The sequence below is a fragment of the Martes martes genome (genome assembly GCF_963455335.1).
Source record: "Martes martes genome assembly, chromosome: 4".
NCBI classification, from domain to species: Eukaryota; Metazoa; Chordata; class Mammalia; order Carnivora; family Mustelidae; genus Martes; species Martes martes.
The window spans coordinates 60,391,021-60,404,847 of record NC_137891.1 but is presented as its reverse complement, the minus strand read 5'-3'; the positions used below and the strand labels follow the sequence as shown (position 1 = coordinate 60,404,847).

Below are 13,827 nucleotides of genomic sequence, written 5' to 3'. Positions count from 1 at the left end.
ATAATATGACCTTTAGGATTAAAGTGATCAAGAATGTGGAACTTTAAAGCAGATCAAACTATAGCAACTATAGAAAATGACTACTTTCTTTCCTAAAAAATAAGGGGTTAGGACACATGAAGGACAGAGATCTAAAACTATTAATGTTAAATTCTTTCCAGGCCCCTTCCTGAAACTATTGTACCAAAACATTATAGAACCCATGCAGAAACTACCTGGATAATGAAGACACGGGACTTACATTGAGGGTTGTAAGAGGCTCATAAGTAACATCCTGTGCAGGTGTTACTTTCTTGGTAAATTCTAATGGACACTGAAGATACGTGAAATTATACTCGATCTGTATAAGATAAAATTTTGAAAAAATTAACAGTCTAGTTTATACCTCCAAAATAGGTCTTGACAAATCAAATATGCAAGGCTATCATTCTGCTGAAAATTAAGTAGCTCAAATAAAATTGAGTCGTTTTGTCTGAAGAAATGTAGATTAAGTTATTCAAAAAATAAGTATCTTAGGGGCACCTGGGTGGTTCAGTTGGTTAAGCCTCTGCCTTGGACTCAGGTCATGGTCTCAGAGTCCTGGGATCAAGCCCTGAGGCGGGGCTCCCTGCTCAGCAGGAAGTCCGCTACTTCCTCACCCTCTGCCCCTCCCTGCCCCACTCATGTTCTCAAGTTCTCTCTCTCTCTCTCTCACAAATAAATAAGTAAAATCCTTTACACATTAAAAAAAAAAAAATCCTAGAAGCCTGTTACTTAACCTTCTGTAACCCATAGTCATGGAAGATGAATTCTCAAAAAATCACTTAGATCTTTGGAACTTCATTCTTCAGGCGGTACTACTGAAGAAAATATAAAGACTAGAAACAACCCTAAATAATGCTGTTAGAAACAATTAAAATATTGGGAGAAAATGGAGGAAAAATTCTCTCACAGATAGATGATACAATAATATGACAAATGAAGATAATTACCAACTTCTGAGATTGTGGAACTCTAGTAACATTTTTAATATTCATTAAAGAATTAGAATAAACTTTAAATTATCATGATAAAATAAACTTACATGGTAGTCTTTGCAAGACTTGTCTCCTGTGGAGGGTATTATGCAACAATCTAAAAGGACCTTTAAGAAAGAAAAAATGGCTAAGATATTAGTCAGAAGACTTACATAAGAGACAGGATTTGATTCCCCTTCTAAAATTATACTGAAGATACTCCTTTCCCCTCCCTTCATTTCTGGTGCCTCAAAGATAAACTATAATCCATGTCATCAAGGAACAAAGTTTAAAATGTAAAGTGTTTCAACTACCATTGCAAGGTTCAGAAACAACAAATGATTCAGAAAATGTACCACATGGTTAAGAATGAAATTACATTTACTAAAATTTTGAGTAAAAAAATATTTCATTAGTTTCGCCTAAGATTTGATGTCCTGGGCTTCTAGAGAATATATAAAGGATTCCTTTGCTCAGCATCTTATAGTGATAGTTTATTGTCTCTAATTGTGATCTCACAATTGTCTCTAATTGTGATCTCACAATTGTCTCTAATTGTGATCTCACAAAGCACTAGGGTCTTTCTTTGGTCTCAGTGTCATCTTCCATATTGCTCAAGCATGGAGTACTGGGTTGGTTTCTGTACCTCACTTGCTGTGATAGTTTATTGTCTCTAATTGTGATCTCACAATTGTCTCTAATTGTGATCTCACAAAGCACTAGGGTCTTTCTTTGGTCTCAGTGTCATCTTCCATATTGCTCAAGCATGGAGTACTGGGTTGGTTTCTGTACCTCACTTGCTGAGCAACACTGACAAAGTATTCATCCAGAGCTGCGTGACAGCACAGCGGGGAATAAATGTTATACACAGCAATACTGAAGGCCCTCTAGGTGCTTAAGAAAAGGAGAGAATGTTTAAGGGATTGTTAGAGCCATACCTCTAGGGTGTGTAGGAACAAATTTTTTTTTAAATATTTTATTTATTTATCAGATAGAGATCACAAGTAGGCAGAGAGAGAGGGGGAAGCAAGCTCCCTGCTGAGCAGAGAGCCTGATACGGGGCTCGATCCCAGGACCCTGGGATCATGACCCGAGCTGAAGGCAGAGGCTTTAACCCACTGAGCCACCCAGGTGCCCCAGAACAAATATTTTTATGGGGTATCTATTAACATAAACAATTTCAGTCACCCCACAATCTGTGTGTTGGCACCTTTCTGGTGCCCCAAATTCATCATCCTGAGGAAAAAAAATACTGCCCAGTTTGCCCTCCTGGAATAGAGTCTGGACACAAAGCCCCAGATGACCCCACCAGTGTGTCCCCCCAAACTCATGGGGCATCTGGTCAACCCCAATTGTGACTGCAGGGGAGAAACAGGGACCCAGGCCCCACTGGGAGGGCACTGCTGTCCTGGCTGGTCTCAAGCACCAGAGGGACTTAAAAAAGTTCAATCTCTGTTGGTGACCCAGCAGTGATACTAAGGGTCATAAAAAGCATCATAAAAAAAATAATGAAGACAAAGCTTGTCAGTAGTGCTGTATAAAGCAAAACCAAAGAAGCAGATCTGAGACTGAGAATTTTATAACCATCAGCACAGACAAAATAAAGATAGACTGAGGTGGGGGCGGGGGGATGGATAAATGGGGGAGGGATTATGTAAATTATTCAAATGTGTCACCTGAGGCTAAACTGAAAGACCTTCAAGTTTCCCTATTTAAGGAAAAATTCACAATACTAAAATACAAGGAAATTACAGAAAACTAACTAGAAAATATATAGTAGTGTAAAAAAGAGAAAACTAATCATAATCTACAATTGTGATAATTCTTAACATTTTAATATTTCTTCAGTTCTATGTTTTCCACATGTAGCTATTTCTCTTTTTTTTACATTAATAATGTAGCAGAAAACATTACTGTATATAAATCTGTCTGTACCTATGATTATTCATTAGGACAGATTACAACAACTGGAATTACTAAGTAAGAAATTCCAAGACTATTTTCAATTCTGAATGTTTATTTCCCTTTGATGAAATTTAAGCACCTGAAATGATAATTTATGGACTGGACCGGCTCCAGTTTCTTATTAGGTATTGTAAAGAAAAAAATGCATCTGAAGCACTTACCACATACCAAATGCTTACTGAATAAATAAAAACAGTAAGTGTGAGTAGCTGTAGTACTAACCACCACAGAAGCAGTATAAAAATAGTAGGATGTAGAATATACGCCAAGCACCATTCTGAATACTTCATATGTTTTAACTCTAATTTTTAAAATCACGTTGCAAGATCAGTATCAGCAACACTTTTTTAGAGGTAAAGAAAGCAGAAAACAGGGGTGCCTGGGTGGATCAGTCAGTTAAGCAACTGCCTTCAGCTCAGGTCAGGATCCAGGACTCCTGGCTCCTGCGTCATTGCATCATCGGGCTCTCTGCTCAATAGGGAGTTGGCTTCTCCCTCTCCATTTGCCTCTCTGCCTGCTCCTACTCTGTCTGTCTCTCAGATAAATAAATAAAATATTTTAAAAATTAAAAAAAGAAAGCAAGCAAGCAAAAATGAAGTTCAGAGAGGTGAAATGACTTGCCTAAAGCAGCACAGCAAGAGGCAGAGCCAGGACTAAATCCCAGGACGATCAGGCTCTGAACCGGGCCCTACGTCCCCTGTGTCTCAATGTCTCATTGCCTCCTCCAGTATTTGAATATATTTTTCCCTATGAATGACACTCGACATCCTTCCTCTTCTTTTGATTATTCTATATCTATCCCAGGCTTCAAACCTCTACCTTCCCAAGGAGGTCTCCCATCTAGTTCCTTAAACACTCACATCCTCAACAGTTCATGAGTGTTTGCCTTGTTGTAGGAGTCCAGTCACATGCTGGGTATATGTTTAATCCAGCAGAGAAGCACACATTTGGAGGTCCTTAGAGGCCAGGCAGGTAGTGCAAATGAATAAACTGTGCCAGCCTTAAGAGCTCTTTCCCACTGTTTCTGAAATGTTGGCTCTCCCTGAGCTGGCGTCTGTCTTCACAGTTTGGGTAGAGGCAAATACAGAGAAGTATCTCTCTACTACTAGGAGAGCAATTGCACCAAAATGACAACACATGGCAACAAATAGGAGGCATTAGACAGAGTATACAAAAGGAGAAGTGTTGGCGGTGGGAGCAGTGTTTGCCCCGTCTAAAGGAAGCGGCTGCTACTAGCCCAGCAGCTCCTTCCTCATGTGGAGGAGGCCCAGTCACCAGACCTTCTGATTTTTACAGGAAGCCAGATATCTGCATCCTTAAGTAGCCTGCTTTTAAATGTTACCAACTACTGTAGCTTTGAGACACTAACATGCATGCCCCCAGAAAAACCAGTGAGAGACTTTATTCAGCCAGCAACCACCATGAGCAGTCTTTGTTCTAGGTTTGGATTTTTTGAATAAAAAAATCTCCTGACTATATTTTCCTAGATTCCACACAACAACTAATAGCATCCTTTAATCTAAGTAGGTCCTTATTAAATACTTGTTGGCTAACTTCCCTGATTAATAGCCTATGGGAAACAAGAAACTACTTTAAAAATGAAAATTAATATTATTTATATTGTGATTACAACAATAATCACAATAATAAATCCTTATACTATGTTATGTTATGTTATATTATATTATATTATATGCCAAGCATCTACCCAGAAGCAGTTCTGTCTAGAGAGCTTACTTTCATGCATTCAGGGAGGTATTCTACCATTTCCAAGACTGGACATTTATTGCTTGGAGAATAATGACTAAAAACCTTAAGGCATTCTTCCCATCTGTAAAAAATAACAGTGGTGATAATAACAACACAAATACAAGTCTTAATCTTTCTGTTTGATACAGCAAAGCTACCAGCTGAAATTCAAGATTATATCTTTAGAAGAAACCTGAATTTGTTCCAGTGGAACCAATATGTGAATCAAGATCAATCCATTAATAGGATCTTTGTTCATTAATGGAAATTAGAAATGTGGACAAATTCCAGAATGGCTGTTATAATCACTGTTTTCGTTCCCTAAATGCCTTCTACAGAAGGTAAGCTTTTATCTTCTTCTCATCCTGAAATCATCCTCATCATGTTGGGTAGAGAGATTCATAGTCATGTAAATACAATAGCAACACAGTAGACGCATGATAGTTAACATTCAATCCATGTACACATCATCTGTTGCTTTAAACTACAAAACATGTGTCAAGTACATTAATAAGCATGGATTCTGCCAGGAGATTGCATAGCCTGCTTCTTTCTCCAACACCATCCAGTTGGACAGAATAAGAAGATACTTATGATCACAAAGGGGAAATAAATCCCCAACAGGAAGTAAAGAAGAGACATTTACCTCTGAGATCTGATCTAGGTCATAAGAGACTACTTTTAAAAAGTACCCAAATTTTCTGTTAACATTATCAGTAAAATCCATCTAGAATATCTACATAATCAGTAGAAAACTTCCAGTTTCACATTTGCACTGACTAGTGTTTCAAAGAAGTGATCAGCAGGGGGATCTTGAGATCAAAACACGGGCTTGATCTGTCTTGAATAGGACAAGGTTCATCTCTGTGTCCGTAACTGGGTGATACTGGGCCCTTGAGCATACCTGTGATTATACAAAAAGTTTATGTATGAAAAGTAGAACAAACGACCCTCCAACTTCATCATTAAAACTCCGTAGAGTATGGTTTAAAAATCCACAACCACAAAAGATCCTGTGTTAAGGGAAATTCCAGTAGATGGCCCTAGTAATAGCATGGGTATACCCTGGAGATTATTATTTTCATTTTTATTTATTTATTTTTAATTTCTTTTCAGTGTTCCAGAATTCATTGTTTATGTACCACACCCAGTGTTCCATGCAAAATGTGCACTCCATAATACCCACTACCAGGCTCACCCAAATTCTCACCTCCATCCTCTCCAAAACCCTCAGATTGTTTTTCAGAGTCCATAGTCTCTCATGGTTCATCTCTCCCACCAATTTCCCCCAACTCCCTTCTCCTCTCCATCTCCCCATGTCCTCTGTGTTATTTCTTATGCTCCACAAATAAGTGAAACCATATGATAATTGCCCTGGAGATTATTTTCACCAACATCCAGTTTTGACATTTCTGTTGGTAAAAGAGTGTTGGGCAGATTCATGGAGATCAGGGCAGAGTGTGCTAGACAAAGACAAGACTACACATGCCTGAACCCCATGCGTCTTAACATGGGTGTTATGAAGGTGATCTATGCTCCCAGAATTTACAGATGGAAACCAAAAGCCAGAGAGGTTAAGTAACATGTGTGTTGCTACCCAAAGAGTTAATTAAAAATTTTATGTAAACAATTGCTGTTTAAGGAATGTTAACAGCTGAAACTTATTCTTTTCCTGTTTCCTCTCAGGTTGTGTATCATCCCATGTGCCCAGAGGACACTAAATGACAATGGGATAGGAAGACAGCATACCTTTTGTTCTTGATGGCCGTAAGAACGACCTCCTTCCTCTTATTGTGAATTGCAACATGCAAAAAGGAGGCCTGCTGCTTGTTCAGGATGATGTCAGCATCGTAGCTCAGAAGAAGTGCAACGGCTTTGGCATGGCCTTCTCTTGCAGCAAAGTGAAGCGCAGTGTTCTTTCAGAAAAAATAGAACACAGTTGGGGTGCCTGGGTGGCTCAGTTGTTAAGCCTCTGCCTTCAGTTCAGGTCATGATCCCAGGGTCCTGAGATTGAGTCCTACATCAGGCTTCCTTCTCCCTCTCCCACTCCCCATGCTTATAATCCCTCTCTCGCTCTCTCTGTCAAATAAATAAATAAAATCTTAAAAAAAGAAAAAATAGAACAAAGAAAATCCAGTAACAATGGCTGGTCATCCTTTGGCTATTTTTCTGCTTTCATTGTTGAACTGCTTAAAATAAATTATTAACTATTTAATACCAAAATACATAAAATTTAAAGCCAGTGTTCAGAATCAGGCTTTGCATAATGAGTTTATAGTTTGAACATTGTGTGTGTGTGTGTGTGTGTGTGTGTGGTAGGGAAGGGGTGCTATGTGTGTGTATATATGGAATTCCATATTCCCTTTTTGCAGTGGGATGATTCCACAAGGATAAACGACAAATTTTCAGGGTAAGGATACTGGAGTGACCACAGTATACTTCTAAGAGATTTATTATCTTAGAGCAATAATTTCCAGATTTGGGGTTTTCACAGGCTTGTGAAATTTAAAAAAAAAAATGAGAGATAGCTAGAAGGTTGCCAGTCTTTAATTTTGCCCCACAGAGACATTTTAAAAAGCAGTGAAAACTCTATCATTTCATGAAAGAATGTGCACTTATTTTAATACACTCCATAAAAAGAAGGAGAACTTCATAGCAGAATAAAAGATAGTCCTTCAAATCCAATACACTTAGTTTTATGAAGACCTATCCCTGACTTCATTTTTCTTGGTTCACCAGGGAGTAGTGAAAATTTTTTCATAGAACTGCATGGGCCTGTGGAGTCTCCGTGAGACTTAAGAGGTGTTCTCAACACGCATCCACCCCGTTGGCATTCTTATTCTTATCCCCCTGCAGAGTAAGAACCCAAAAAAGAGTACGAATGCAGCAAGGAAATAAAGGGAGTGGCTAAGAAGGCGGCTTTCTCGCAATTTTGGAAGTTTCTCCTACGCCAAGACATTGGGCAGGTATGAGGAGCACAGTACCTACCCCTTCTTCATCTAGCTGATCTGTGCACTTCAAGTTAGTGTCAAGAATGACCTTCATGGTCTGAGTGTACCCGCCTAAGGAAGCATGATGCAAAGCAGTCCAGCCATTGTGGTCACTGTGAAAGAGTTAAGAAAAGACTGTGCCTTCACTTCACAGGTGAATCGTGGGAAAGGATGCTACCCACTGGAAAGGTGAGTCAGATAACAACAACAACAACAAAAAAGCCTGTCTGAGTTCTAGCATCTAAATATTACATATTTCTAACAAATGAGCTAATTTCAAGCTTAATGGTCTTAAATAACTTTTCTAGAATGTGATTCACACACACTTTTTAATTTAGCAGATTAACATATAAAAGTACATAAACATCTGGAGGTGGGTAAAACTAGAGTTAGCATGTCTGTGCTGTACATATTTTTTTCAAGGCTGTAATGTACTTATATACACTATTTTGAATCTTGTTTTATTCTTTCATCAAATATCACATCAAAAATTTTCCACGATGGGGGTGGTTGGTACCTGGCTGGCTCAGTCAGTAGAGCACATGTCTCCTGATTTTGGGGTTGTGAATTCAAGCCCCATGGTGGGTGTAGAGATTACTTAAAAATAAAATCTTTAAAAAAATTCCATGATGGTAGTATTAGTCTTCATGGCCACTAGGTATTGCTAATAATCATAATAATAATATCACCTTAAGATGCTTAGCTTAATACTCCTTATTCTTCTAAGTGTTCAGGTCTGAAGAGAGCATTTCTCTTGTCCTCTCAAAGATGCTTTCTTAATCCCTTTAGAAAATGTTTGTTGTTTCTAGCAGAAGTTCAAAATATAAATACAATGAAGGCCTGTCATTTTTCCAAATTAGGGATAGAAAAAAAAATGAGATCCTGACATAATTTAATTTCAGAGCTGGTGAGCAATTATTTTAAGGTACAAAGTCCACATTGCCATTTCAGTTATTATGATGTCATCAAGCAACAAATCTCTGGCCTGGATCCATCTGGTATCCCCTTTGCATGTCCACTGCCTGGTGGCCCCTTGGAGGTAGGAGGGAACTGAGCGGAGCATTCCTTTTGCAGCTGCAACCCTACTTTGCATGACTGGTGCTCTGATTAAAAAATAATAATAATAAACGTGCTTTTGAACTTAGCCTAAATAAGCTCTTTGCCTCCCTGCTGGTAAAATTAGAAAATAGCTCACCAAACCTCTATAAAACTTTTGTTTTTACAAAGATGTCATTTAGTTATACTACATTTTTTAATGCTTAATTATTTTGTCTTTGCTCCTTTTGTTAGACTTCCTATAAGTATAATGAAATTTAGGAATTCTTCGTGTCTGGTGTTGCAATGCAAAAGGAGCTTTTCACGTTCATCATCCATCACACTGAATGAAAAAGTCTGAATCTGTATGGGGTGTGTGTGCACATGTATCTGCATAAAGGGATGGTAGCACGATGAAGCCAAATATCAAGAACTGTATTTCAAAGTTTCTGAGAACTACTTTCCACAAAGCCACTTATTCTGTGACCTCGAATGAAGTCTTCTACTTCATAAATTAAGACATCTTTGTCTGTCAATCAGAAATAATACTGATGTGCCTTTCAATATTTGAGAAGTCATATATGTTTTGAGGATTAAGTAAGATGGATAAAAGTACTTAGTGAGAAAGTTAGCTATCATAATTAAAAATAACATAGAAAAACAGCCAGAATATGGCCAATTAAAAAGAATATATAAATATTTTGATGACATATCCTTACCTGAGAAATAATGCACCTTTTTTCAGAAGAAGTTGAACTACTTTATCATGCCCATTTTTTGCAGCTAGGTGGAGAGGTGTCATTCCATGAAGGTCACCTTCATTCAAAAGCCTCGTGTCACTCATGTCTTGCAGAAGCCTCTGACAGGTGTTGATTCGCCCATAACTTGAAAAAATTAGGTTTCATGTTTTGAAAGCAAATATTAAACAGAGAGAAAACATGCTCATATATTATATAAACTGACCCTTACCTGGCTGCAAAATGTAGGGGTGATTTCTTATCTTTACTTTTGGAATGAATGGACACATTAAAGTCAAGTAGGTTATTTACAGAGACAGGAATCCCATGTCTACACGCATAATGTAGAGGGGTACACCCGTCATCATCTTCATCCATTACCAGCTGTTTAATATGCTGCATCTATGGAAAAAAACAAATATTCTAAATATAGTTTTGTTTTCATGCTAATATAGTATTTTTCAAATTATTCTGTAGGACAGTATTTCCCAATAAGGATCAATATGTGTACCTTGAGGACAAAAATATAATAACTTAAAGGTACTAGAGTAAAATAAATATGGATAATGGTATATGCTCTGCCTCCCTAAAATGTATATTACTGTATTAAGGGCTCTGAAAAATCCTAAGAATAAGAAATGTACTTAACTGTTCAACTGAGTGTTTTCTAAATGTGTTTGCTAAAGGCCACCCCCTTCAGCCCTCCTTTTACATTTTTCCCCCAAATAACACTTAAGAGCTTAATGCTAATGTGTTCTGTTAGGCAAAAGGGATGAGATGCTGAAACTAGATTTACTTTATTTTTATATGACTATGAAATAAAAAGTGAATACCGAATGAGCACTTCATCCAATCAATAAATTTTTATTTTTGTTTAAAATGTTCAAATAAAAGTATTTTTATTCTTTGTTAAAGACTTTGACAATATGAAAATCTACTTATTACAAAAATATGATGAACTTCAGGTATACCTCATAGTCACTCAGTAAGTATGTGCTGGTGAATATAAATATGGAGATAACATTTCAATCTGTCAAATCAAATATGTATAAATTTTTCTTAACTGATGATGAAATACTGCTAATTGACTCATACACCTGGCTTTTCCACTGATAAGCAATTCATAATGGTTAAAAGAATGATGGAAAGCTGACTCATTATAAATGGGGATATATGGGAACCATTTGTAACTTAGAAAATTCAATACCAATGAAATGTATTATCATAATCATCATGTGTTCAAATATGGCATCTTTATTTTAAAATAATTTTTAAATTCCAGAATCAGCCTTCATAATAATAAAAATCATAATAAGCAAAATTATTGTATTCTCCATCGAACCCAACTCAGTTTATGGAAATTCACTTATACATATATTACCTGCATAAACTCAGGTCGCAGATTTTTTAATCCATGAGGCTGCTGTACCGTCAAATGCAAAAAATTACGTCCAAGATGATCTTTTATGTCTACACGGGCACCTAAAAAAACACAATATAAATATAATTTCTACTTATTTATTTAAAGCATGACCTATGGTAGATTTTCAATTTAAGAAAATAAAAGATTTTTTTTACTTAAAACTTTGTCAAACATTAACTTTCAGGAAACTTTATTTAGACAACAAAACTGTATTTAAAATTGGTTTACCATGGTGTTTGTGCGTGTGAGTGTGTGTGTGTAAGGGCAATAGAGACTAGATGATTTGTTATGTCAATTAATATATGATAGCTTAGCTTTTAAAGCATAAAATATAAAGATGGAGAGATTAGATATCAAGAAAAAAGAAAGGACAGTAGCTCTCCTCTCTGTAATCTTCACATCAGGTTAGTACCTACAATGGGGACAGTCATAGCACCCACACCACAGGATTAATAATTGAGAGAATGTAGTTAAAATGTTCATCAGTATGCCTGCGATAAAATTCTTACTTTATAAATGTTGTCTATTGTTATTTTGAAATTATCTTTTTAAATATCACACCTTTACTGGACTGAAAATTCTTCTAGACAGGGAAAGTATTCTACTTATCTTTGTATTCACAGCACCTGGCCCAAAGCATGGTGCACAATAAATGACCAAAGATGTTTAATATCAAATTGAGTAGTAGTTCTAAAAGCTTGGCTTGGCCCCTCATAGTACCTTTAGAGAGTAGCAAATTTACAATATTCCAAGATGCAGAGGCAGTTGCTAATATAAGTGGAGAACGTCCTTCTGAATCGGTACTATTAATATCTGCTCCCTAAAATAAAACAAGTTATTCAACAAAGAGTTTATGAACAAATTAGCTTACACTGCAATCAGTAAGTGATGTTAATTCATTAAAATAGAGTAACCATTATAGGGCTAGCACTCAAGTACATGACTAACTACAGAACTACTTAGAATTTCCCTCTAATTCTTATGTTGTAACACCAGAAATCAAGACATTCTTTTACAGTTTCAACAACGAAAATTATCCTCACATGTTAACCTTTTGATTGACATCTGGCAACAGATCAAGGTTACTGTATGTAACATCAATGTTAATGTTAGTAAAAATGTAACTAAATCATAAAAATAAAATCCTCCTAAAATCCTCCGACCTATAGCAACAGTTTAGTTGTCAATGTAAGAAAATACTTTTAAATACCCATGATACAAAAATCTTCCAAATTTATTGCATATGTGATTTTTAAAACATTCATAAGAAGTCGTTCACTTTTTAAAAAAATCCATTTCATCTGAAGTAGACGAACTGAAACAACTGAACTGAAATAATTCAGACCCGACAGTGAAATTTTAGCCAAATATTTGAGAAAATTTATATTTAAAAGTCACAGATATTTTAAATGACTAAGTCAGTATTTACCATGATGTATTAATTATAATACTTTACATGACCAGAAACAGGGCTTTAAAAAGTTCATGGAAAGAATTCTATCTTTTGGACAGGATAATAAAAATAACTTAAACTCCAGCTGTGGACAGTTCCCTGTTTGGGGGGGGACCCAGCAGGTACAGACGAATGATAGCACCAGCAGCCCCTTTGAAAATCTCATGTTGGTTAGTGAGGTTGCCAGGTGACATGGCTGCATTTGTAGGAAACCATGCATGACAAAACTATGGCATATAATGAATCTTTCCAGGATTCCTCTATGTAAATATCACAATTTCAATAGTTGCTATTCACAACAAACCCACAACAAATGCTACGAATAGAATTACACTTTTGCTGATACAGTGGGGCTTAAATAAATACATCATATATTCGTTTGTGTAAACGAATTGTTAAAATTTAACTCAAAAGCCAACTGAGTAAGTACCCTTCTTAGAATGAAAAAGACTGTGTGCTTTCACTTGTAACAGACTTTGGACAGTATTTTTAATTTCTCAGTTTTCCCTTGTTTGAAAGATGGCACCGAGGCAGCTGGGGTAGAAGTTTGCAGTGAATGGTGGAGGCGACTCGTGCTACCTATCCTGCTTCCCCTGGGAGCTTGTGCATGGGAGAGTCATCAGAGTTTCGAAGCCTAACCCTCTTTTAGGACTGGTTCACAGAACTGTCCTTGTCATGTACTCACCAACCCCCAACACTAAAAACATGGGGAGATGGAGTGGAGAAGGGAGTTGAGGGAAATTGGAAGGGGAGGTGAACCATGAGAGACTATGGACTCTGAAAAACAACCTGAGGGTTTTGAAGGGGCGGCGGGGGCGGGGGGGAGGTTGGGGGAACCAGGTGGTGGGTATTAGGGAGGGCACGGATTGCATGGAGCACTGGGTGTGGTGCAAAAACAATGAATACTGTTACACTGAAAAGAAATTAAAAAAACAAAAAAAAACATGGATCCAGGTATCAAAAGTACACTTTGGTACTTCTGACCAACTGCATGGCAATGATATCTGGCCAGGAATGTATTCATACACAATATAGCCTATTTGTAAATGTGTCAGTCATCTTTTTGTAAACTTTTTTTGCTGAGAAGCAACAAATTAAAATTTGGCTTATTTGAACATTTGTATTATTTAATTATATGATTGTTCAACTGGAAATAGTAATAAAATAAAAAACTGTCCATGGAATAGTTACCACTGAAATTAAGTAGCCTGCCAGTTCATGGTGATCAAATAGTGAGGCTCTGCAAAGAGAGTGACACACATATTAAGGGACTACTGATATAGAAAATAAAGCTACTAAACTGCACTTAAAAAGCCAATTAAAATGATCATTCAACAACATAATGAAATTCTAGGCAATCAATAACCTTCCAAAATGTATAACTGACTGTGATGAGGATAATATTTTCAAAGTCAAAGAACAGAGAAAGTTCAAATACATCACAAGATTTCCCTCCTCATCTTTTAGTAAAATGATTTTT

General features: G+C 36.8%; 1 protein-coding gene across 1 annotated transcript in view; it reads right to left on the bottom strand.

Moving 5' to 3' along the window:
* TRPA1 (transient receptor potential cation channel subfamily A member 1) overlaps positions 1-13,827 on the bottom strand; it is a gene marked incomplete at both ends in the record, with an annotated part of 61,607 nt that overhangs the window by 25,394 nt on the left and 22,386 nt on the right. Inside the window, 10 exons of the mRNA XM_080802176.1 lie at positions 242-340; positions 1,064-1,123; positions 4,698-4,791; positions 6,459-6,625; positions 7,698-7,812; positions 9,454-9,618; positions 9,704-9,873; positions 10,853-10,953; positions 11,615-11,714; positions 13,539-13,587. Coding sequence (XP_080658302.1) covers positions 242-340; positions 1,064-1,123; positions 4,698-4,791; positions 6,459-6,625; positions 7,698-7,812; positions 9,454-9,618; positions 9,704-9,873; positions 10,853-10,953; positions 11,615-11,714; positions 13,539-13,587 — 1,120 coding nt within the window. The remainder of the gene's footprint in view (positions 1-241; positions 341-1,063; positions 1,124-4,697; positions 4,792-6,458; positions 6,626-7,697; positions 7,813-9,453; positions 9,619-9,703; positions 9,874-10,852; positions 10,954-11,614; positions 11,715-13,538; positions 13,588-13,827) is intronic.